The 24204-nt window shown below is 35.5% G+C and overlaps 1 protein-coding gene across 1 annotated transcript in view; it reads right to left on the bottom strand.

The window, feature by feature from the left end:
* Vwde (von Willebrand factor D and EGF domains) overlaps nt 1-24204 on the bottom strand; it is a 78265-nt gene that overhangs the window by 10867 nt on the left and 43194 nt on the right. Inside the window, exons 15-26 of the mRNA XM_074057795.1 lie at nt 23361-23516; nt 23140-23244; nt 21439-21553; nt 12586-12836; nt 11346-11565; nt 9175-9312; nt 5363-5923; nt 3947-4042; nt 3749-3844; nt 2406-2501; nt 1734-1829; nt 41-136 (exon numbers count right to left, since the gene is read on the bottom strand). Of these exons, the coding sequence (XP_073913896.1) occupies nt 41-136; nt 1734-1829; nt 2406-2501; nt 3749-3844; nt 3947-4042; nt 5363-5923; nt 9175-9312; nt 11346-11565; nt 12586-12836; nt 21439-21553; nt 23140-23244; nt 23361-23516 (2026 nt within the window). The remainder of the gene's footprint in view (nt 1-40; nt 137-1733; nt 1830-2405; nt 2502-3748; nt 3845-3946; nt 4043-5362; nt 5924-9174; nt 9313-11345; nt 11566-12585; nt 12837-21438; nt 21554-23139; nt 23245-23360; nt 23517-24204) is intronic.

Here is a 24204-nt window from a genome sequence, read left to right as displayed (position 1 = left end):
TTCCATTTGCCTTTTCTAATCATAAAGAAAGAATAATTACCATTCTGACACTGTGCACCGAAGAATCCATTTGGACAGAGACAAGAGTTTGGCTTATGACAGGAACCACCATTGAGGCAAACAGGGTCACACAAAGCTAATGAACAGCAGGAGGAAAAGAGACTTTAGAAGTGCTATTATTTTAAAAAAGAAAGCTTCATAAGAAGTACGTAATGGAGCATAATGAAATATTTTATTTTTACTGCAAGTAAACCCCATAACCTATAATTAATTAGACTTTACCAGACAGATGAGAAATAAAATAATTCCATAATTGCTTTGAAAGTCTGTTCATTAAATGTACAAATAATATTAAGCCAAGAATGTGGACTATGTAATTAGAATTCAGAATGCCCTTAGTAAACTGAAAAAAATGATTATAAGTTAAGAGAAGAAACATTAACTCAACAGCTCTAAGCAAGATGGTTTGTAATCCACTCATATACATATGACCATATGTACTACTTTGTCTCCTTCCCAAACAAAATAGAGACACTGAACTCAAGCCCTAGCATGCTCAAGAACATTGCTTTTTTAACTTCATTGTCTCGGTTTTGCTTTGAAAAGTACGCTCAATTTTTTTTTTTTTTTTTTGCAGTACTGGGAATTAAACTCAGGGCTTCATTCTTCTAAGGGGGGTGTTGCTTTACCACTTGAGCCACTTGGCCAGCCCTTCTTGTGTTGGCTTTTTAGATAGGATCTCACTTTATGTCCAGGCCAGCATGGATAGTGACCCTCCCATTTGTGACTCCCCCATGTACTTGGGATGGTAGGTGTCACAGTGTCCATCCATTGGCTGAGATGTGGTCTTGTGAACTTTTTGCACAGGCTGGCCTAGAGTTGCAATCCTCCCTATCTCTGCCACCTGAGTAGCTAGGATTACAGGCTTAAGCCATGGTACCCAGATTTCAAATCCCCTTTTCAACCTGGATTTTACTCATTCTCCAAGGTCAACTACAAATGCTATTTTCTTCCAAATTCAACTTTTCAGAATTAATTTGTCTTCACTTTCAAGCACATGTGCTTTAATCACACTGTTTAAATATTACCTAACTTGCCTCATAATCTTTTGCTTATATAATTGTATCCTACGTCTCTTCCACTAAAGATATGCTGCTTGAAATAAAAGCAAGAATCAACTTCACTTTTATTTCCCTTTTTACCATGCTTCACATACAGTTGGCAAACTAGGAATGTTGAATTAAATTTTCATTGAGAAAATTCATTAGATCACAGTCAATTAGATTAAATACAAATAATTGCAAACACTGCTGCTAAGAAGCAAGTCAAATACTGTGATAAATAAATGGAATAAGATGATGGGTGTCTGTTTAATACCCAGAATTGCTTAGCTTTTAACAGAACAGAATGTCCGTGTTGTGATTTAAGAGGAATAAAACCTTTAAATGTAGAAAATGCAACACAGGTGTTCTGTGTTCACAACAGGTAAGTGGATGACGGAAATATAATAGCAAAACAAAAACAAAAACCCTATACTGGTTATATAGGATAAGAAGAATGCTGTAAGTTACTCTATGGTATATAAGAAATGTAAGAATTTTTAAATTTTTTTCTGACATAAAAATTTCATAACTGTCTTGTCAGATCAGTTTGGTTTCTTAGGTGTAAGTCCTTAGGACACTGACACATTTTAAATTTTAATTGACATGTTAATTGAAAGTAGTTGATTTTACCTATACTACAGGTGGGTCCGTACCAGCCAGGCTTGCACTGACAGACATCTGGGGCAAGACATTCACCTTCATTTTCACAGTGCCTGTTACAAACCACTAAGATCACAGAGTAAAGATAAGAGAAAGACCAGTTAAGCTTGGAAAGGTCAAATCGTTGGCTATACCTAATGAGCTCTTAACTGCCAAGCACATCTGTAATGAATTAGATCAGAGACAAAAGCAAAACATCATTTATACTTTGGCTTTAGATGCTCTGCAATTCTCACATTCATGTGTTCCCTTGCTAACAGAACTGGGGAAAGTAGAAAACCATTAAGCTGACTGATAAACAAAAGTTGGCTATTGGGGGAAATTATTAGTTACTTATGAAAACAATTCTAGAAAAAATTAAATGAGGTAAATTTAGATGCAAATTATAAAAATCAAATTCCTCTTATTTCAAAGAAAAGACCATGAGTAGGGATAAGACTAGAATTGAGACCAAATTTCTTTATGTTAATATTGGGCCTCCATGGTTGCTCCCAACACTACCCACATTGGTGGTAACCATCATCATAAATCATGGATGGTACGCCTTACTTAGGGTTTGGGTTCATTTCACTTAGCTTTGAAGACATCAGCTCATTTAAGGAGCACGTCCATTACATCAGACTGAAAGAGAATTTTACTTACTTGTTTCACACCTTGGTCCCACAAAACCATAAGCACAAGTGCAGAGATTGCCAGGCAAGCACGTGCCACCATGGTGACAGGGTGGATTACAATGTTCTGCAGACACAAATTACATTATTGTCAAATTTTAATAGCGATCATTAATAGTCCATTTATATATATGAAGCACAATCACAATGAAGCCTTCTTATAAGAGCAATTAATAACAAACTCCTTTCCTTTTTACTATGCAATTTACTCCTGAGGGATAGACTAGTGAGTTACACTTCTAAAGCACTTATCAGTCATGAAAGTATTCTTGCCTTGTAAATAGACTATTTCTATATTTCCACTTTTTTTTTTTAAACATAGTAGAGTTTGAATTTAGGGCCTGTGTTTGCTAGGTGGGTGCTTTGCCACATGAGCCTTACCCTCAGTCCTTTGTGCTAGTTATTTTTCAAATAGGGTCTCCCATTTATGCTCGGGCCAGGGTGGACTGAGATCCTCCTATTTAAACCTCCTGCATAGCTGGGATGACAGATGCACACCAACACACTCAGCTTTTATTGGTTCAGATGGAGTCTTGCAAACGCTTTTTGCCCAGGCTGGCCTCAAATCATAATCCTCCCAATCTCAGCTTTCCAAATAGCTAGGATTACAGATGTGAGCTACTGGGCCTGGCTTTCCATAGTTATTTTCATATGCTATTAATTTTGAAGGTTTCTGTTAGTTCACCCTAAATTTACTTTAACTTGTTCATTTGTAGCTTGCCTTATCATTAAAACATTTAACAGGATTCTCAGTTATTCATAATTACATGTGTCATCTACCAGAATGTATTTTTTTCAAAAAAAATTAAAAATAACAAATTTATTTCTTTGAATACCATACTTTTAGGAATGCTAGTCCACAAATTGTCCACTTAACATTTGAACCTAAGCAATGCAATTTATATTGCTATGTCCTTTTTAAAATCCCTTTTTACATTTCTTCTTGAAACCCTATATCTTTTAATTATTTTAAATTTAACATTTCCTTTGAATCATCTTTGACAAGTTATTTAATAATTACCTTTGCCAAATATTTGAAGGATATAGTATCCTATAACTAAATTTTTGGAAGATAATTTTACCAAAACTAGCTATTGATCTTTAGATGTCAGATTTCTGAAGTTTAAGTTTTTAAAATTTTAAAATGTATTATTTTTAGTGAATGTTAAAAAACTGTAAACTCTTACATGGACATTAATGAATACATATTAATACAAGCACAGCAATTTGAATTATCTATTCTTTAAAAAATATTTTAAAGAAAATAATTCTTAATATTAGTCCTATTATTTGATTTTCAATTTGAATTATCACCTTCCTCACATGTTGCTCCACGATATCCTGGAGGACATTCACAAGTGTTAGGCTTTACACAGTTTCCATTGTTTTTGCAAGTAGGGTGGCATATAGCTGTATAAAATAAAGCCCAATTATCAAATTGATTTTAGATGATTTAGAAATACCAATTATCAAATAAAGTTTATTATGCAAGCTAAGGAATGATATACCTACCAGTTTGACAGTTAGAGCCAGTGTAACCAGGTTTACATATGCATATGTTTGGGGCAGTACACTCCCTGCTTTTTCCACATGGGTGCCTACAAATGGCTGCAAAAATCAAGGAAATATGGTTGAATTCTTGGTATGACATATTGTCACCCACTGATTTAGTCATAATAAAACTAAAATTTTCTCAAATTCCAACATTTTGATTCAGTATTAAACAACTACTATATTAACCTATAATTTGTTTTTTATACTTCTTTTACTGTTAGAATGACAAAAAAATGCTTACTACAGTAAGAAAGTTGTACCATATGTGGTAATTACTCCCATAGCACTACTTAACTTTGGAGTCAACAGGTAACTACACTCAGGATTACAGTCTTTTCTCAGAGGGTAATGAAGTTTTAAATACTATTTAGCTAAATGGTGATGAATGACAGGGATAATCAGAATTTCAAAGAGCAAGATGGCAGGAACCCCATCATAAGGTAATAGGGTTGTATTTCTTAAGCTTCTCTTCCTACCTGATATATCTTATTGAGAATTTAATACTTCCTTAGGTAACTGAAATGCATGAGATGTTTTGTCTTCCTTGCTAACAAGAAATTTTGCATTATAAATATGCAGGTGTTGAGAATTATTATTCTTATTCTTACAGGAAAAAAAAAGTTCTTTTAGGGAATGTAAAAATACTCCAGCAGTTCCCTTGCTCCCTTTTGGTCTCAAACAAACCAAAACATAAAAGAAAACAGTAATAATAAAACAATTACGTCAACAAGAAAACAGCATCTACATTGTCAAAGCCAAAAATTTGATTTGTATCAGAGAAAATAATGCTGATAATTTTGAAAAGATGTAAACAATACCTATAAAATTAAAATGATGCAAAACGTGTTTGAATCACAAATGAGTTGGGGAAATTATAGAGTAGTTTAGCCAGGTGCCAGTGGCTCATGCCTGAATTAGTAATTTGAAGTGCTAACTGCCCACTGTGAACTAAAATGAAACCAATCCACACTGTCATGAGGTGTTTATTCACATCTTTGTTTTATCTCCTTAGCTGCTTGGTACCAGAACAGGCAGGTGCACAAAGCTGTGTTTTCATCTGCATCATGAGAAAAACAACAGTGTGTCAGGCGGCTGTTGCAAATTATATAACATAACTAACGCAGAGTATTTCTACAGGCTTGGAACATAGAAGGTATTTAATAAATGTATTCATAATACATACTGTATAGTTGTCATCCTATATGTTATTAACAGTATTTAAAAAGTAACTCGGAAAAATCTACTATTTTTTTCAAGACATGGTGAACTAAAGTGATTAAAGAGAAATTAGTAAATAGGAAAACCTTTCCTTTAAGATAATTATACTTGAACTAGATAATTTTCCTTATATCTTCTGAAGAATTGTCACAATACCTTTGCAATTGATACCATCTCCGTAATATCCAAATGGGCAGCGTCCACATTTGAAGTGACCATCTGTGGTTGGCACACAGGAAACACCAGGGAAACAAGGTGATTCAGTGCAAGTGGATGTTTTGGTTGATCCAAACTTTTCTGGCGAAATAGTCACTGGTTTAGTAACTGATGGCATAAACTCATACGGGGAATAACTTTGGACAGATCTGTTAATGTGAGAATTATGCCCTCCTGTCTGTGTTTGGATGGTGTTCTGGAGAATGTCCTTCACTTCACCATTGGAATTGTTTGGATAATTGCTTAAAGGACTACTGCTATTTATAAGAACTACCACTTCATTCAGACTGAGATTTGCTCTGAGAACATAGCCCACATGTGCATAGTCTGATATCTGATGAGAAATAGCTTTCTTGGAGTTATCCATTTGACTCTTAACTGATTTTAATGACAAGTGGGAGGTGTTCACCATGTTCACGAACTTTTCCATAGTAGCAGGGCTGTGGGTAAAGCTTGTACCAGTTAATGAATGTGTTGTTTTGGATGGCTGAAAACTCAAATCTAAACCAAAAAAGAAACAGAAATGTTAGTAAATAAGATTTATCAATCTAGAGGTTGTGTTCTACCCATGATATTTGGCATTATGCTATTCAGTCTTTCATGTAGGGTTTACAACATGCAAAACATTATAACAAGACCCATAAAATAATAAAAAATCATGACCCTGATCCTGTCTTCAGGGATCTTGTAACCTACTGGGACACACAAGATAACAGAATTTTAGCTAGTATAAAAGTTAAAGAATAATAATTAATAAGCTCCCATGAAATCCCCTTCAGTAATGCTATATTTTGTCATTATATGGCATAAATTCATTTTTGTAGACTATAACCCAGAAGATTAACTAGATTAGCAAGAAAAAATACATTTTAAGCTGCATTATATAGGTGATCTTTCTAAAATTAAAAATGCCTGAGGAATAAATACATTGGTCTTGTAGAAGACAAATGGTAGGTATCATTTGTCATTAGATTTGAACACCATTGCTTATTAGAGGAATACCGTTACTTACTGTTCGTTGGCTTAACATGGTTCTTTGTTTGCTTGACATTTTTGCCATCTTCTTCCTTAAATACACTTTTGTCAGACCTTGTAAGAATCCCAATTTGTGTAGTAATTTCACTTAAAAATTGTGTTTCAACTGCGAATGGGTACACACACACACACACACATACACACAAAACAGATCAGAGCTCAGATATTACAAAGCTAAAGCAACATGAGCAAGAACATAGGATATACTTGTCACATAGATTGAAATCATTGCAAATTAGATTAAAGAACCAACTGAGGCACCATCTTTTTAGTAGACCCTCTAGTATACAAAATTCCTATGTTAAAACCCTAGCTGTAAATATGGCTGTATTTGGAGACTGAGCTTTTTAAGTGGTAATTAATGTTACATGTGTCAAGAGAGTGGAGTCCTGACCCAATAGGATTGTTGTCCTAAAAAGAGGAAGAGGCATTAGGAAAGCACACACAGAATAAAGGCCCAGAGAGGCATTAGCTATCTGTACACTAGGAAGAAGGTCTTTCTGAAACCAGCCAAACCGGCACCTTCATCTTGAACTTCTAGCGTCTAGAACTGTGAGAAAAATTTCTATTGATTGAATCACTTGGTCTCTGGTATTGTCTTATGGAAGCCTAAGCTGATTAATAGACCTTTTTTCAATACCATTCACACAGCCAGTCTACTTAGTCCATCTGGGTTCTCACACAGAACTTTATCCTTCATGATATTAACTCTTGTGTTTTATTTTCTTTATATTGACTCTTATGTATCACTTTCCCTTTACTAGTTAGCAAAATACTCAAGAATAAGAACAATGCCTTATTTATTTGTATACTTCTTAACTATGGTGCCTACCATAAAACTAAGTAACCAACAACAATGGAAATGTCTTTTGTAGTAATAAACATCTTTCTAAAATACACAAATGATTTTGACAATATTTAGATATCTCTTGGTCACTCTTGTGTAATGGGATTTGGTTCAACTTGCTTTTCTCTTAAATTCTGCTCGATAAAGGTTCTCTTGCGGGAACAGTCCCCTTTGTTTGGAAAAAAGGGATGTTAGTCATGTGGAAAGTGTAAATATTAGGAACTGGATACTGTGGGTGGAAATGTGAGCAGCCAAAGTAGTAGGCAACCCTCTTACCCCCTCCCTCACTTCACTGTGCTCCTCATACTTGTTGCCTCCAATGCTAGAAAGACCCACTCCAATTTGAAGTACAAGGTGACAGATATACTATCAATACACATTTTCCATAAAAATATGATCCACTCAATTATACCAAACATACAATTCTTTGATACTGTCTTCTATATCTTTTCTCTTTCAATATTTAAAGTTTTTATGCCCACCAATTTTGTGTCTCCTTTCCTCTAAATCTGTGCTTTCCATGGATAATTTTATCCCATAGTCAATAAATACGAATAGTGTCGTAACTTTTCCTTTCTTCTCAGCTTCATGTGTATATTCCACAGTCCTCAGTCTCTTTGTATCCAAACAAAATCCAGCATCATTATTCCCCAAAACCACTTCTTCCTGTGTGCTGCTTGTGTGCCTTAGCTCGAGCTGCCATTACAAAAATCCAAAGCCTGCTGATTAAGCAGCAAAAATTTGTTTTCGTGCTGTTTTGGAAAGCATAGTGCTGGCTTGGTTGGCTTTTGGTGAGGATCTTCTTCATGGACTGGATATGGCTACTTCCTCATTACATCCTTACATGAAAGCCCTCTGGTGTTTTTTCTTGTAAGACACAAATCCTGTCAAATCAGAGCTCTACCCTTATCACATCTTTTATCCTTAATTGCTTCCTTACTCCAAATATAGCCAGATGGTCTTCAATATCTGACTTTAGGGAGACACAACTCAGTCCATAGCAATGTGAATGCCAGTTCCACACACCCACTGACATAAATGAAACACATGAAACTTAATGACTTTCTTTTTCTCACCATATTAATCTCAATTACTGACCAAGTACTACCATCTTGCTATTTTAGTGTCTCTTTCATTCAACATCATCTGCTCTTACAGCATAATATCATCATCTTTTTCCTATATATTTGAAATATTATCTTGTCTTTTCTTCTTATCCTCAGACTTACAAATAACATATCCTCTACATTTTTTAAATATTCTCAAATGTAAACCTCACCGTGTTTCTTTCCATTTTCAAAACTCTAAGTGACTCCCCTCTGGTCTACCTACAGGCTACCTCTTTAGTTTCAGTTCTTGCAGCAACTCTCCTGGCCTCCTATACCCCAAGCACATTGCAATTATCCATGGTGCCCAAGGTGTGCTGTGATGTCACCTGGCTCATGCCTTTGTTCTTGCTATTCCTTTTTCTTGGGATACTTTTCTTTCCCTTGAACTGCTACATCAGTTTCAGCTCTTGTGTTTAGTATAGTCTAGAATTTCTTCTTTAAAGTTTTCCATTATTATTATTAGAGGTAGAAATGTTGCCCTGAGTAGTATTTCTCCTATTCTTTCTAGGCACTTCTACCAAAAGACATAGAATACCTAATTGTGCTATTTGATTGCTAGTCACACTCCCTGCTAACACTCTTATTTATTCAGTTGAAGGACATGTCAGATATATTTCTAAGTCCTCTGCATCTAGTTCAGTATATGAAAAAGTGTGTAAATACTGAAGGAACACATGAGTGCAAGGAAGAATGGAACTAAATGATATGGATTAGCCAAATGTAGCAGAAAACATCTCATAGCAGAAAATAAGGACTTTTACCATGGCATAGTTTCCCATCACCATAAAATCCCTTTGGACATGGACCACAATGATAGGAACCAAAGGTATTGAGGCACTCTGCTCCTCGAAAGCAAGGTGTAGATTCACACTCGTCAACATCTTCGTCACAATTTTTGCCTATAGGAAATACAGATTAAGAATGAAAATTATTATAATTTGAAATGCATTGTATGTCTAACTGACTTATACAGTTTCTTTTACTTCTTTTTTTTTTTTTTTTTTTTTTGGTGTTTTGAGACAAGGCCTCATTATGTGGGCTAAGCTGGCCTCCAATTCGAGATTTTCCTGCCACAACTTCCAAAATGCTATGCTGGTATTAGAGAAGTGTGTCACCACACCTGGTTGGTTTTTTTACTCTTTATGACTTCCTAACTCCCACAAACAAGTCTTGCATTATAAGGAGAAAAATGTGCTGTTTAAAAAACTTGCTATAGTCTATAGATTTCTTTAATTGTAAACCTGACCCTTCAGGTATGGAGGATTTCTCCTGTAGATAAGTTGACTTAGAAGTCTATTAGTATAGTTGCATGTGGTGCCACACACTTGTAGTCCCAGAACTTGGGCAACTGAGGCAGGAAGACCACAAGTTTGAGACTAGTCTGGGTTACATAGTGAGATCCTGTCCAAAAAAAGAACTACTAATATTTAAGGTAAAATTTACCATATTACAGAATTAATTTGTACTTTGCTTAAAAACTCAATGACTTTAAAAAAGAAAAAAGCTTGCCTAGGATGGTTGCCTGCTTAGCTTAAGGACAACTTGTTAGTCTAGTTCCTGGATTTTGAAAATTTTACAATGTCTTGGGAAAGTGGATCTTTCCTCAATAAAATATTTTAAGATGAAGTGGTACTCTATGAAATGCTTAGTAACTTATTTGAATGAACAAATTCATATCATTAATGGAAATAGCCCTTGTTATACAAAAATCCATGAAGCAACCAACATTTGAATTCTTTCAAATACAGTCCACAATACAGTAGAAAAGAAATATCTATACTCTGTAGTTCCAAATGATAAAAGTTACTTTGAAATGACAAAAATTAGAAGACATTTAAGTATTCTGCTTTGTAATTGTGATGTTAAAAAGATGTCTTCAAGGAAAATATTAGCTCAATAACTGAAAATTTACATCTATATAACTTTAAAAATGTTCACATAAGATTTTAAAAAGCTTTGAGAAATTAAAGTTTGTCAGTTACATGCTATTTCTAGAATCAGACATTTTAGTACAATAATGAATTAACTGAATGTTACAGTTGGAATATGACTCATGTGTTCAACACATGCTGGCGGTGCTATTTTGGGAGATGGTGGAGACTTTAGGAGGTGGGCCTTACTGGAGAAGGTACGTCTCTGGGGGCATGATTTGAAGGTTGTACCTGGCCTTAGTCCCTTCCAGTCTCTCTCTGCTTCCTGTCTACATTAAGGTGAAGAAAATCTGCCACATGACCCTGTCACCATGATATTCTGCCTTACCATTGGCCCAGAATCAACAAAACCAAGGACATTGGAATGAAACCTCTGAAACTGTGAAGCAAAATAAATCTTACATCTCTAACATTGTTTCTGGCAGGTATTTGGTCACAGACAGAATGAAACTTATTCAGTGAATATGCTAGTATTTCGTTTGATTTCACCTTATACCATGAAATTTTTTAAGTTTATCAAAGTTTTTAAATTTATCAAAACACTTCAAGTCCTAATTGTCGTATATTCCATGTCATAATTTCTTTACTATTCCATATTATATTTTAATAATAATATTTTTTGTCATACTGGGGTTTGAACTCAGGGTCTTGCACTTGCTAGGTAAGTGTTCTACCATTTGAGCCAATAATATTTTCAAATGTGCTTTTACCTGCCAGACAGGTAAAAAATGTTTAGGAACCTGCAATTCAGGTTCCTTGATTCTTATTACAGTCAAATAAATGGGCTTACATATACAAGAGTAAATGTAAGCAACTTATAATTTAAAAACCCAGAGGCTATATATAGCACATATATTGTTACAACTTGTATTAGATTATTTAAAATGTGTTTAAAAATCTTTAGGGCTATCCATTTGCTTTAGTAACCCATAGATGGATGTTCTGATGAACTTTCTAATTTGTTCACATTCCAAGTTAGTTTCTGAGGTATCAAAACTTACCTTTGAGCTCAGGTGGGCAGTCACAGGAATAACTGGGAAAACGGCTACTACATTTGCCAAGGCCACATGGGTTTGACTGGCACTCACTGGCATCCACTTCACAAAGAACACCGTGGAAGCCAGGCAAGCAGACACACAGGTATGCTCCACTACCTGAAGGAAACTTCCTATCAGACACACACGATCCACCATTCAAGCAATCACAAGACCTCACATCCACCTACAAAAGAGAAAAAAAATACTTTATTTTAAAATAAAATTTTCTTTAGTTTATGCCCGGAAAATCATGACAGACATGTGTGTTTATGTACATGTTTGATCCAATTATATATTTTTGTAAAATATATATTTTATATAAGATGGTAGTTAAAATAATTTTAAGGCACTCTATCAAGAGCATAGCTAAAATATACATGCTAGGGACAATATTATTTTTAAAATATTCTAAGATGATTAAACTCATTTTTATTTGTTTTATTTATATATATATATTTTGAGATGGGTTCTCTTTATGTAGTCCAGACTGGCCTCAAACTCACTGTACATTCCAGGCTGACCTCAAATTTATGACCTTCCTTCGGCCTCAGCCTTCTGAGTTCTGGAATTACAGACATGCATTATAGTCCAGTAGGAAACTAAATACTTAGGGAAAACATCATTAATGTGGAACCTAATTAGCCCTCCAGGTTATCCCCAAATCAAAGAAGGGAATGATGACTTAAATTACCAATTTAACATGACATAGAATACAATAGCCCTTAATACCAATGTGTCTGGGTGAAAGTGTGTCCCAAGTTTCAAGTGAATGCATGGCCCAAAAAGAGTTTATAAGTATTCAAAACTCATGACTAACATACTAAAAATATCAATAAAGGAATAATAGTTGTCAGTCATCTCAAATCATATCTATGATTACAATTTTGAATTTAACATCTGAATTTCATTTGTAGGATATAATTATCAATTTTATTGTAATCACAGGTCTTTGATGGAAGTAGAAATGAATTAGTTCTTTATCTTAGATACAGAATAAAATGGTGTTGATTCTCATTTTAGATCCATTTTTCTGGGTTTGAGATTATCTCTAAGGTTCTTTGTTTTTACAAAAAATAGTCAAAGTGCAGTGTTAGATAACTTTGTTACTCTTTGAAATTAAAAATACGTGTTATGCTTTGATTTAAAAATAAAGTTGCTGCTATCCTTAAAGGATCCAGTGATATTAGTGTAACTACAACTAAACCTGAATTGTGACTTTAGTCTCAGCACCACAGTCATCCTTAAGGCGTAGAGTGAATTGCTGGGGAATTTGTGAGTCTGTTTTCCATGTAAGGAGTCCTGCAGAGGAAACACTTGCTCCTTCAGGACCAGAGTCCAGTGTGAAATGGATCTCAGACCCTTCTGGATCCAGGGCCTTAAACAGGTACTCAAAGTTTTCTCCATAAAATGTCTGTAATTTGTCATGCAATGTTTGAATGACAGGTGGTTGGTTTCCTATAACAGAGCAAACAGAGAAAATCTTTTACCTGTGTAGAAAAGGAAAGAAGTATGATTCTTAGAGCTTCAACAATGCCAGGAATTTTGATAAAGACTAAACTCTGAGAAAAGTTCTATTAGCTGTATTTTTTTTAACATTCAGAATAAATTAATTCAATTCCATTCTTAGAAAATGTAAAAGTAACTGGCAGTGCTGAACTCATGCTTTGCTATGAGAGTGTATAAACTCCTTGAATATAGCATAAAATACATGAATACATTTGCATGGCCCAGACTGGAGGCACCTCATCTTGTCTTCAACTACTTCTGAGTACTGACCATCTCACTGCTTGCTGCCCTTGCATGCTCTCTCACTCTTTCTATGCACTCTGGCTCTTTCAACATCACTTTCTTCTGCTGCATCTCCCTTTCTCCATTTCTGTCTATAACTGTGTTCCTCATTTGACTCCTCCAAACTCTTCTCATCATACTTGCCTCCCCAGTTGTAGTGGTTGGGTGCCTTTAATTACACTAGTGCTCTGCACTTCTGAGCCCTTCCTGTGGCTGAGCTCCAACACAAGGAAAATTATTGCATCAGAGAATAGGGACAATTCCCTTTATGTTCATAAAACAATTTAAAATATCTACTTGTGTTGTCTTACATTTTTAAAATGTCCCCTTTCCTTATTCACTCACTTAGTGGACAGAATTAACCATGCTTAGGACAGTGAAGAAGTCATATGGTATGTGACAACAATTTGCAGTTTTGCTTGAATGAAATAAAGTATTCCCAAATTACCCATACCCAATATTATACTCATAGCATAAAATGGTAATGATGGCAGGCACTTTATAGAGTATTGAGTCTACATATCTTATTTAGCAAGTGATGAATTCATGACCTCTGGAGTGTAAATGGTTAAATGCCTTTTCACAAAACTGAACAGAGTTAAAGCTAAGAATAAGAAATGATGTGTAACTAAATTAACAATTTCCATTTATTCCATTAATAATTCATGTTTTCTTTCCTTGTTAAATATTAAAATACCTCATGTTATTATAGTATTATAATAGAAATTACATAAGTTATTCACCACTTAATGCTGGGGATAAATTCTTAGAAATGCATTTTTAGGCAATTTTTTCATGTCATCCTACAGTATACTTACACAAAGTAAAACAACTATGACGTCACTAGCTGATATAATCTTATGTGGACACAATTTATGTGCCTGTTGTTGACTGAAATATCATTATCTGATGCATGACTGTGTATAAAACAAATCTCATCTTTTATTTCCTCAGAGTAAATTATACAGGTAGGAGAGACGATAAATTATACATGGTGTGCATCCTTCTAAAACACATCTATGTAACCTGTGATCTAAAATACTTTAAAACTGTCTCATATAGGAAATATTTGGATTGATAAAGAATGACTTATGAGAATTCCAAGATGGCGGCTAGAGGGAGGAAGCAGAAAGCGAGCCTCCTATAGTGAAATCTTGGAGAGACGCCAGAGACACACTTTGCAGGCATAATCACTGAGAAAAGGCATAACTTTGACCCCTCCACACCTCCTGCTGGTGCAGAGAATCTCCATTTCACATTAAAGGGAGAAACAAGGAGGGCCCCCAGGCCGCCAGAGGCCGGTGCCCAGATGGCTTGGGAAGACGCGGACCAGGTGGGCTTCACGATACTCCCACAGACAAGCCTGGGCCAGAGCAGCATAGCCCCCTGGACAAACTGACCTCCACCCCAGGAAAAAGGAGAAACTGACTAATAAACAATAAGAACAAATAAGACACGCAGGAAAGAGGGTGGGGTGCACTGAGAGCTAAAGATTGGGGGAAGGGAATCCTTCCCGGGACTGTAAATAAACAAGCCAGGCAGGCCAGAGAGCCTCTGGCTGGAGTGGGGGCATGCGCCCAGCAACCAGGAGCGGGGAAGCTTGTGAGAGTGGCGGAGGGAGAAAAACTCCACAGGAGAAGAGGGAAGACCCACTTCCCACATGAACTGTAAATAAACATGGCGGCTGGCAGGAGCAGCAGCACCGCCCAGTAACCAGGAGCAGGAAAGCTTGTGAAAGTGGCGGTGTGAGGAAAACTCCACAGGAGAGGGGGGAAGACCCACCTCCCACATGAACTGTAAATAAACATGCAGGCCTCAGAACGTGGGTGCAGTGTCACCTTTCCCAGTGCTTGGAAAGGGGAAAGCTTTTAGCAGAGGCTCCCGCACAGGATAAATCTGAACAAGAAAGTCTGAGGGTCCAGGTGAGTGCTAAGCTAACCCCAGAGATCTGCATAAATAACACCTCCAGCAACAGCAGGCTGACAACAGTGGGCAGGCAAGCCACAGTTGCAGAAACCATTCTCAGAACTGTCTCCAGATTCTTTTTTTTTTTTTCTTTGTCTCCCTACCTTTGATGAGAGAACAACCGAATTACACCTGCAAGCTGAAAAACTTACTGAAACTGTATTGCATTTGAGCTTGGGACTCTTGGTGGGGTTATTTTTGTGCATGTGTGTGTAGTTTTGTTCTTCTTTATGCGTCCCCTTTGATGAGACAACTACAGAACAACATCTGAGGCACCATCTCTAGGATTGGAGACCGTGACTTCACTGCATTTGAACTTGGAGGTTTTTTGGTTTTTTGGTTGTTTTAAATTTTCTATTTTTTCATTTTATTTTAATACATTTGTATAAATAGATTTTTCTTTCATTTACTTATTTTTTATTTTTATTACCTTTTTTTTTATTATGTTTGATTTTCAATCCTCTCTCTGTATCTCTAATGTCTGTTCAGCTTACTGTCGATTAGTACACTAAAGCTCCTTGTTTATAACTTTGAAATCTTCTTGTCTGACACCTTGTTCTGTTTTCTCCCTCCAGTCTGTGTATTTGTTTTTCCCATTTCTTTAACTTCTTGCTTTCCATCTCAGCTCACCCTTCCATTCTAAATATTACCATTGTTATTATTACAAGCTAGAAAATACTTAACTGCACACAGTACAAGGACAGTAACAACACCAAAGACAATGACAGGAAGACAGAAAAAACAGGGAAACCAGTTTCCCCACAGTAAAAAATTAGTACAGGAACCAGAGGGGAATGAAGAAAACAGGTACTCAGATCCAGACTCCAACAAAATGAAGATAAACTATGCCAAAGGACCCAATGAAGCCCACAAGAGCAATTTAAAAGAAGACACACTACAGGTACTCAATGAGAATTTTATAGAGATGATACTGGATAGGGTCAACCAAAATGTACAGGAGACACTCAAGAAATTCCAAGACAACAAAAATAGAGAATTTGAAAAAACAAAAGAAGAAATAAAGGAAACCATAGAAGCACTGCATAAACACCAAAGTGAAACAGAGAACACGATGAATAAACAGATAAATGAACTCAGGACAAAAATAGACAACATAAAAGAGGAAAACAGCCAGGATATGGAAAACCTCAGAAAAAAGAACGAAACAGAACAGCCAATCCAGCAGAATAGAACAAACAGAAGACAGAATCACAGAACTTGAAGATGAAATGGTAATTAAAGGAAAAACCGAAGAACTATTAATTAAACAACTCAAGAACTGTGAAAAGAAAATGCAAGAACTCACTGACTCCATCAAAAGACCAAACTTGAGAATCATGGGCATAGAAGGAGGAGAAGAGGTGCAAGCGAAGGGAATGCGTAATATATTCAACAAAATAATAATGGAAAATTTCCCAAATCTAGAGAAAGATATTCCCATACAGATGCAAGAGGCCTCCAGGACACCAAACAGACCAGATCAAAATAGAACTACCCCACGACATATCATCATTAAAACAACAAGTTCAGAAACTAAGGAAATAATATTGAAGGCTGTAAGGGAGAAAAAACAAGTAACATACAAAGATAAACCCATCAAAATCACAGCAGACATCTCAACAGAAACATTAAGAGCAAGAACAGCTTGGGGTGAGATCTTCCGGGCACTGAATGAAAATAACTTCAACCCCAGGATACTCTACCCAGCAAAACTATCATTCAAAATAGATGGAGCAATAAAAGTCTTCCACGATAAGCAGAAACTAAAACAATATGTGACCACAAGGCCACCACTACAAAAGATTCTTCAAGGGATTCTGCACACAGAAAGTGAAACCCAACTTAACCATGAAAGGACAGGCAGCACCAAACCACAGGAAAAGAAAAAGCAAGAAAGTAGAGAGTAACCTCAACTTAGATACACACAATCAAACCTTCAAACAACTAAGACAACTAAATGACAGGAATCACCACATACCTATCAGTACTAACACTTAATGTTAACGGACTTAATTCAACCATCAAAAGGCACCGCTTAATGAAATGGATTAAAAAGGAAGATCCAACAAACTGTTGGTTGCAGGAGACCCATCTCACTGACAGAAACAAGCATAGGCTTAGGATGAAAGGCTGGAAGAAGATTTACCAAGCCAATGGCCCCCATAAAAAGGCAGGAGTAGCAATACTTATCTCTGACAAAGTAGACTTCAAACCTACATTGATCAAATGAGATAAAGAAGGACAATCCATACTAATAAAAGGGGAAATAGACCAAAAGGAAATAATAATCATCAATCTGTATGCCCAAATGTCAACACACCCAATTTCATCAAACATACCCTGAAAGACCTAAAAGCATATATAAATGCCAACACAGTGGTTGTGGGAGACTTTAACACACCATTATCATCAATAGATAGGTCATCTAAACAAAAAATCAATAAAGAAATCCAAGATCTAAAATATGCAATAGATCAAATGGATCTACTTGATGTCTACAGTACATTTCATCCAACTTCTACACAACATACATTCTTCTCAGCAGCCCATGGAACCTTCTCCAAAATAGATCATATCCTAGGGCACAAAGCAAGTCTCAGCAAATACAAGAAAGTAGAAATTATACCGTGAATACTATCTGATCACAATGCAGTAAAAGTAGAACTCAACAACAAAAGTAAAGAAAAAAAACATGCAAACCGCTGGAAACTAAATAACTCATTACTTAATGAAGAATGGATCATCGATGCAATAAAAGAGGAAATTAAAAAGTCCCTGGAAGTCAATGAAAATGAAAACACAACCTACCGGAACCTATGGGACACAGCAAAGGCAGTCCTGAGAGGAAAGTTTATAGCCATGAGTGCATATATTAAAAAGACTGAAAGATCCCAAATCAATGACCTAATGATACATCTCAAACTCCTAGAAAAACAAGAACAAGCAAATCCCAAAACAAATAGGAGAGAAATAATAAAAATAAGAGCTGAAATCAACGAAATAGAAACCAAAAAAACCATACAAAGAATTAATGAAACAAAAAGTTGGTTCTTTGAAAAAATAAACAAGATCGATAGACCCAAGGCAAACCTGACTAAATTGAGGAGAGAAAAAACCCAAATTACTGGAATCAGGAATGCAAAAGGAGAGATAACAATAAACACCATGGAAGTCCAGGAAATCATCAGAGACTACTTTGAGAACCTTTATTTAAATAAATTTGAAAATTTTAATGAAATGGACAGATTCCTAGATACATATGATATTCCAAAACTGAACCAAGAGGAAATTAATCACCTGAATAGACCTATAACACAAAATGAAATTGAAGCAGCAATCAAGAGTTTCCCGAAAAAGAAAAGTCCAGGACCTGATGGATTCTCTGCTGAATTCTATCAGACATTTAAAGAAGAACTGATACCAACCCTCCTTAAACTGTTCCACTAAATAGAAAGGGAAGGAAAACTGCCTAACACATTTTATGAAGCCAGTATTACACTTATCCCAAAACCAGGCAAAGACACCTCCAAAAAGGAGAACAATAGTCCAATCTCCTTAATGAACATTGGCGCAAAAATCCTCAACAAAATAATGGCAAACCAAATTTAACAACACATAAAAAAGATTCACCACGACCAAGTAGGCTTCATCCCAGGGATGCAGGGGTGGTTCAACATATGAAAATCAATAAACGTAATAAACCACATTAACAGAAGCAAAGACAAAGACCACTTGATCATCTCAATAGATGCAGAAAAAGCCTTTGATAAGATCCAACACCATTTCATGATAAAAGCTCTAAGAAAACTAAGAATAGAAGGAAAGTACCTCAACATTATAAAAGCTATATATGACAAACCTACAGCCAGCATTATACTTAATGGAGAAAAACTGAAATCATTCCCTCTAAAATCAGGAACCAGACAAGGATGCCCACTATCTCCACTCCTATTCAACATAGCACTGGAATTCCTAGCCAGAGCAATTAGGCAAGAAGAAGGAATAAAAGGAATACAAATAGGTAAAGACAATGTCAAAATATCTCTATTTGCAGACGACATGATCCTATACCTTAAAGACCCAAAAAACTCTACTCAGAAGCTTCTAGACATCATCAATAGCTATAGCAAGGTAGCAGGATATAAAATCAACATAGAAAAATCATTAGCATTTCTATACACTAACAATGAGCAAACTGAAAAAGAATACATGAAAATAATTCCATTTACAATAGCCTCAAAAAAAAATCAAATACCTAGGTGTAAACCTAACAAAAGATTTGAAAGATCTCTACAAGGAAAACTATACACTTCTGAAGAAAGTGATTGAGGAAGACTATAGAAAGTGGAGAGATCTCCCATGCTCATGGATTGGTAGAATCAACATAGTAAAAATGTCGATACTCCCTAAAGTAATCTACATGTTTAATGCAATTCCCATCAAAATTCCAATGACATTCATTAAAGAGATTGAAAAATCTACCGTGAAATTTATATGGAAACAGAGGAAGCCACGAATAGCCAAGGCAATACTCAGTCAACAGAACAATGCAGGAGGTATCACAATACTTGACTTTAAACTATATTACAAAGCAGTAACAATAAAAACAGCATGGTACTGGCACAAAAACAGACATGAAGACCAGTGGAACAGAATAGAGGACCCAGATATGAAGCCACACAACTATAACCAACTTGTCTTTGACAAAGGAGCTAAAAATATACGATGTAGAAATAGCAGCCTCTTCAACAAAAACTGCTGAGAAAACTGGTTAACAGTCTGCAAAAAACTGAAACTAGATCCATGTATATCACCCTATACCAAGATTAACTCAAAATGGATCAAGGATCTTAATATCAGACCACAAAATCTAAAGTTGATACAGGAAAGAGTAGGAAATACTCTGGAGTTAGTAGGTATAGGTAAGAACTTTCTCAACGAAACCCCAGCAGCACAGCAACTAAGAGATAGCATAGATAAATGGGACCTCATAAAACTAAAAAGCTTCTGTTCATCAAAAGAAATGGTCTCTAAACTGAAGAGAACACCCACAGAGTGGGAGAAAATATTTGCCAGCTACACATGAGACAAAGGACTGATAACCAGAATATACAGGGAACTTAAAAAACTAAATTCTCCCAAAACTAATGAACCAATAAAGAAATGGGCAAGTGAACTAAACAGAACTTTCTCAAAAGAAGAAATTCATATGGCCAAAAAGCACATGAAAAAATGCTCACCATCTCTAGCAATAAAGGAAATGCAAATTAAAACCACACTAAGATTCCACCTCACCCCTATTAGATTAGCCATCATCAGCAACACACTAACAACAGGTGTTGGCGAGGATGCGGGTTAAAAGGAACCCTCTTACACTGTTGGTAGGAATGCAAACTAGTACAACCACTCTGGAAAAAAATTTGGAGGCTACTTAAAAAGCTAGACATTGATCTACCATTTGATCCAGCAATACCACTCTTGGGGATATACCCAAAAGACTGTGACATGGGTTACTCCAGAGGCACCTGCACTCCCATGTTTATTGTGGCACTATTCACAATAGCCAAGTTATGGAAACAGCCAAGATGCCCCACCACTGACGAATGGATTAAGAAAATGTGGTATCTATACACAATGGAATTCTATGCAGCCATGAAGAAGAATGAAATGTTATCATTCGCTGGTAAATGGATGGAATTGGAGAACATCATTCTGAGTGAGGTTAGCCTGGCTCAAAAGACCAAAAATCGTATGTTCTCCCTCATATGTGGACATTAGATCAAGGGCAAACACAACAATAGGATTGGACTATGAGCACATGATAAAAGCGAGAGCACACAAGGGAGGGGTGAGGATAGGTAAGACACCTAAAAAATTAGCTAGCATTTGTTGCCCTTAGCGCAGAGAAACTAAAGCAGATACCTTAAAAGCAACTGAGGCCAATAGGAAAAGGGGACCAGGAACTAGAGAAAAGGTTAGATCAAAAAGAATTAACCTAGAAGGTAACACCCACGCACAGGAAATCAATGTGAGTCAATGCCCTGTATAGCTATCCTTATCTCAACCAGCAAAAACCCTTGTTCCTTCCTATTATTGCTTATACTCTCTCTACAACAAAATTAGAAATAAGGGCAAAATAGTTTCTGCTGGGTATTGAGGGGGTGGGGGGGAGAGGGAGGGGGCAGAGTGGGTGGTAAGGGAGGGGGTGGGGGCAGGGGGTAGAAATGACCCAAGCCTTGTATGCACATATGAATAATAAAATTAAAAAAAAATAACTAATGCAAAAAAAAAAAGAATGACTTACTTTCTAAAAATGACCAAGTGAATTTTGAAATTTTGGGTTTACAAATCAAACAAGGAATGGTAGGATTTTTGTCCCCTTCAGTGTAGCAGAGTCCATCGATAATGCAAACATTTTCCTAGTAGCAATTTTTTTTTAAAAGAAAGCATCGGTAAAGATGAGTTATAATTACTGCATAAAATTATACATAGAATAATAGAAACATACATATTGATGATTTTAATGAAAGCATATTATCTCTGTTTTGAGTAGGAAATATTTTTTCACACTTCAAATCATGACTGCATGCTAAAAAGCAAATAATTTCCATATGTATAAATGCCTGTGGAACTCATCAATCTGAGGAATAAGGCAGTATAAGTCAACTGCAAAATTGTCGCTGATAGCTTACAAATAACATTAAGGAAAAATCTCTCTTCTTTTTTCCTTTTTTCACTGCAAACACATTCTGGAAGTACTCCATTAATAAAGAAATAAGATTAACTTTTTCCCCTGTACAGCTTAAAGAATCATTTTAGTTTATAGTTACTTTCCTTTCCCCTTGGATCCCTCTATGTCTTGTGAATACAACAAATTAGACCAGATCCATAGCATAAATACCCACACTTGGTAATGGGTATCATTACAAGAGGAAGATTCTGACACACAGAGAAAGGACATTAAGTGTACAGTAAGTCTTTTTTATTATTTGTTTAATTATTGTTGTACTGGGGATACATTGCAACATTTACAAATGTCCTTACAATAATGTATCATAGTTGAATTCACCTCTCCATCATTCTCCTTTACCTCATTCCTGGAATATAGCAGTTATTCTTAACTTGAGAATATTCAAATTTTATTTATAAACTTTTCTCATTTTACAAACTCTCCCTTGTTATCACTTGGAATACTGCATAAGAATTAAAACAAATAGTCTTAAGAGGATAAAATAGCATTAAATAATAACATTTTAAAGGTACTTATGAACATGTATAAATGGAATATTGGGGGGAAATAAAAATCAAACAACTTCTCTACAACTGAAATGTCTTATTGACGTGATTTGATGGCTAATTTAAAGAAAAAAGATTTAGTTTAGAAAAATAACCTTTTTATTTTCATATACATAAATACTATTTGTGTGCACTTTGGTTTTGAACAGTTATGTGATATTAGGTTCCTGCTGTCTACCAAATCATCAGTTCACAGGGAGAAAGCCCAGGAGACTAGATATAAAGATAAAGGTGTGACTATAAGCTCCGTGTAGGCTGTGGTGTTAGTCTGTAATCCATCAAGTGGTGAGCACTTGCATGCTCCAAAGAATTTAGTTGAAAAGAAAACACTATCTCTGTAAAAGTGCTAAGCCTACATATTTTACAAACTCTACTCAAATGCATAACATTTGCCACAAAGAGGATTAGGTAACCAGAAAGAGCTATGTTATTGGAAAAATAATTAGTACTACTCAAAAAATAGTGTATATAGGACTGAAGGAGTGAATAATTCAATTTGAACCTTCTACTTTGGTTTTTTAGGAATAAAAAATCTGCCTGTCCAAAATGTTAAAGGTGGTAATCTCTCCCTTACCACTTCTACAAAAGTTATAATAAGATGAACAATTTCAATTAATCTTATATAAACTTGAGGAATTCTTTTCTCTAGGTCTTTCTGATATGAAAGTGGAAAAAAGACACAATTGATATCCCAACAGCTAATACATACCTTTATAGTACATGAGCCATTTTCATAGTGACCACAAGTTTGACACGCACCATCATATATGATGATTATTTTAGGATTACTGAATGTATAACCATCATTAGATACCTGTAAGATACAGTTCTAGAATAAGGTCATGTGTTCTAAACGTAGCCCCATAAATTCATTATGAATTTTTAGATGAGCATTTACTTGGATTATAAGGATATTGATTAATATTTTACCTTTAATTGCCACTTCACAATTGGTTTCTCATGCATGAGATCCATAATATTAAACTTCTGGACATCAGCAGGCAGCTGACAATCAACAGCTCTGCTATTGTGAAAAATTGTCTGTGTGTAGCTGGGTTCTCCAAGCACCAATACACTGCTATTATACTGAAGGAATAATGAGAAAGCAATTAATTTCTGCTAAATTATGAAAATATTTTTCCTAGTGAATTACATTAATCAAAACACAATTTTCAAAATGCACACCTAGTATAATGGAATATAAAAGAAAAAAAAGTCACATTGAGAGTGAGTTGTATTTGGAATAATGAAAGCACTATACATTTTAATTTGATGTAAATAGCTTCTAACAAATCATTCACTTCTGGAGATTTCAAATGAAAGAAGTTACCAATATTGACCATATGCAACAGATCACTATGCAGTGACTTTTGGAGCAAGAGGAAAACTACTTGACTATGTAGTTGATACATAATGGATTTGCTGTCCAGACACTCCTTTATTTCTCCTGCAGAAGACCCCACTTTCTTCATCTACCTGAAAGTGCCCTTTCTGCCCTTGATCACAAGGTTCTTGGCTTGTTATATGGCTCACATCTCTGACTACACTTGAATTATCCAGGGGAGGAACTAAGCTGAATCAGGGATTCAATTGAAGTCAGTGCTTCAAATGGAATATTTTAAATTCAAAATGGAATATTTTTAACTTCAAATTTTTATTTTTAACTTCAAATGGAATATTTTAACTATTTATATATTTAACTATATATATTTTAACTAAAGTGGATTTTGTGATAAATTTGCCTCTGGTGGCTTGAGGTTCAAAATACAAAACT

Source organism: Castor canadensis, chromosome 2 (assembly GCF_047511655.1).
Source record: "Castor canadensis chromosome 2, mCasCan1.hap1v2, whole genome shotgun sequence".
Taxonomy (NCBI): Eukaryota; Metazoa; Chordata; class Mammalia; order Rodentia; family Castoridae; genus Castor; species Castor canadensis.
The sequence above is the reverse complement of the archived record's forward strand: the minus strand, read 5'-3'. Positions and strand labels throughout refer to the sequence as shown.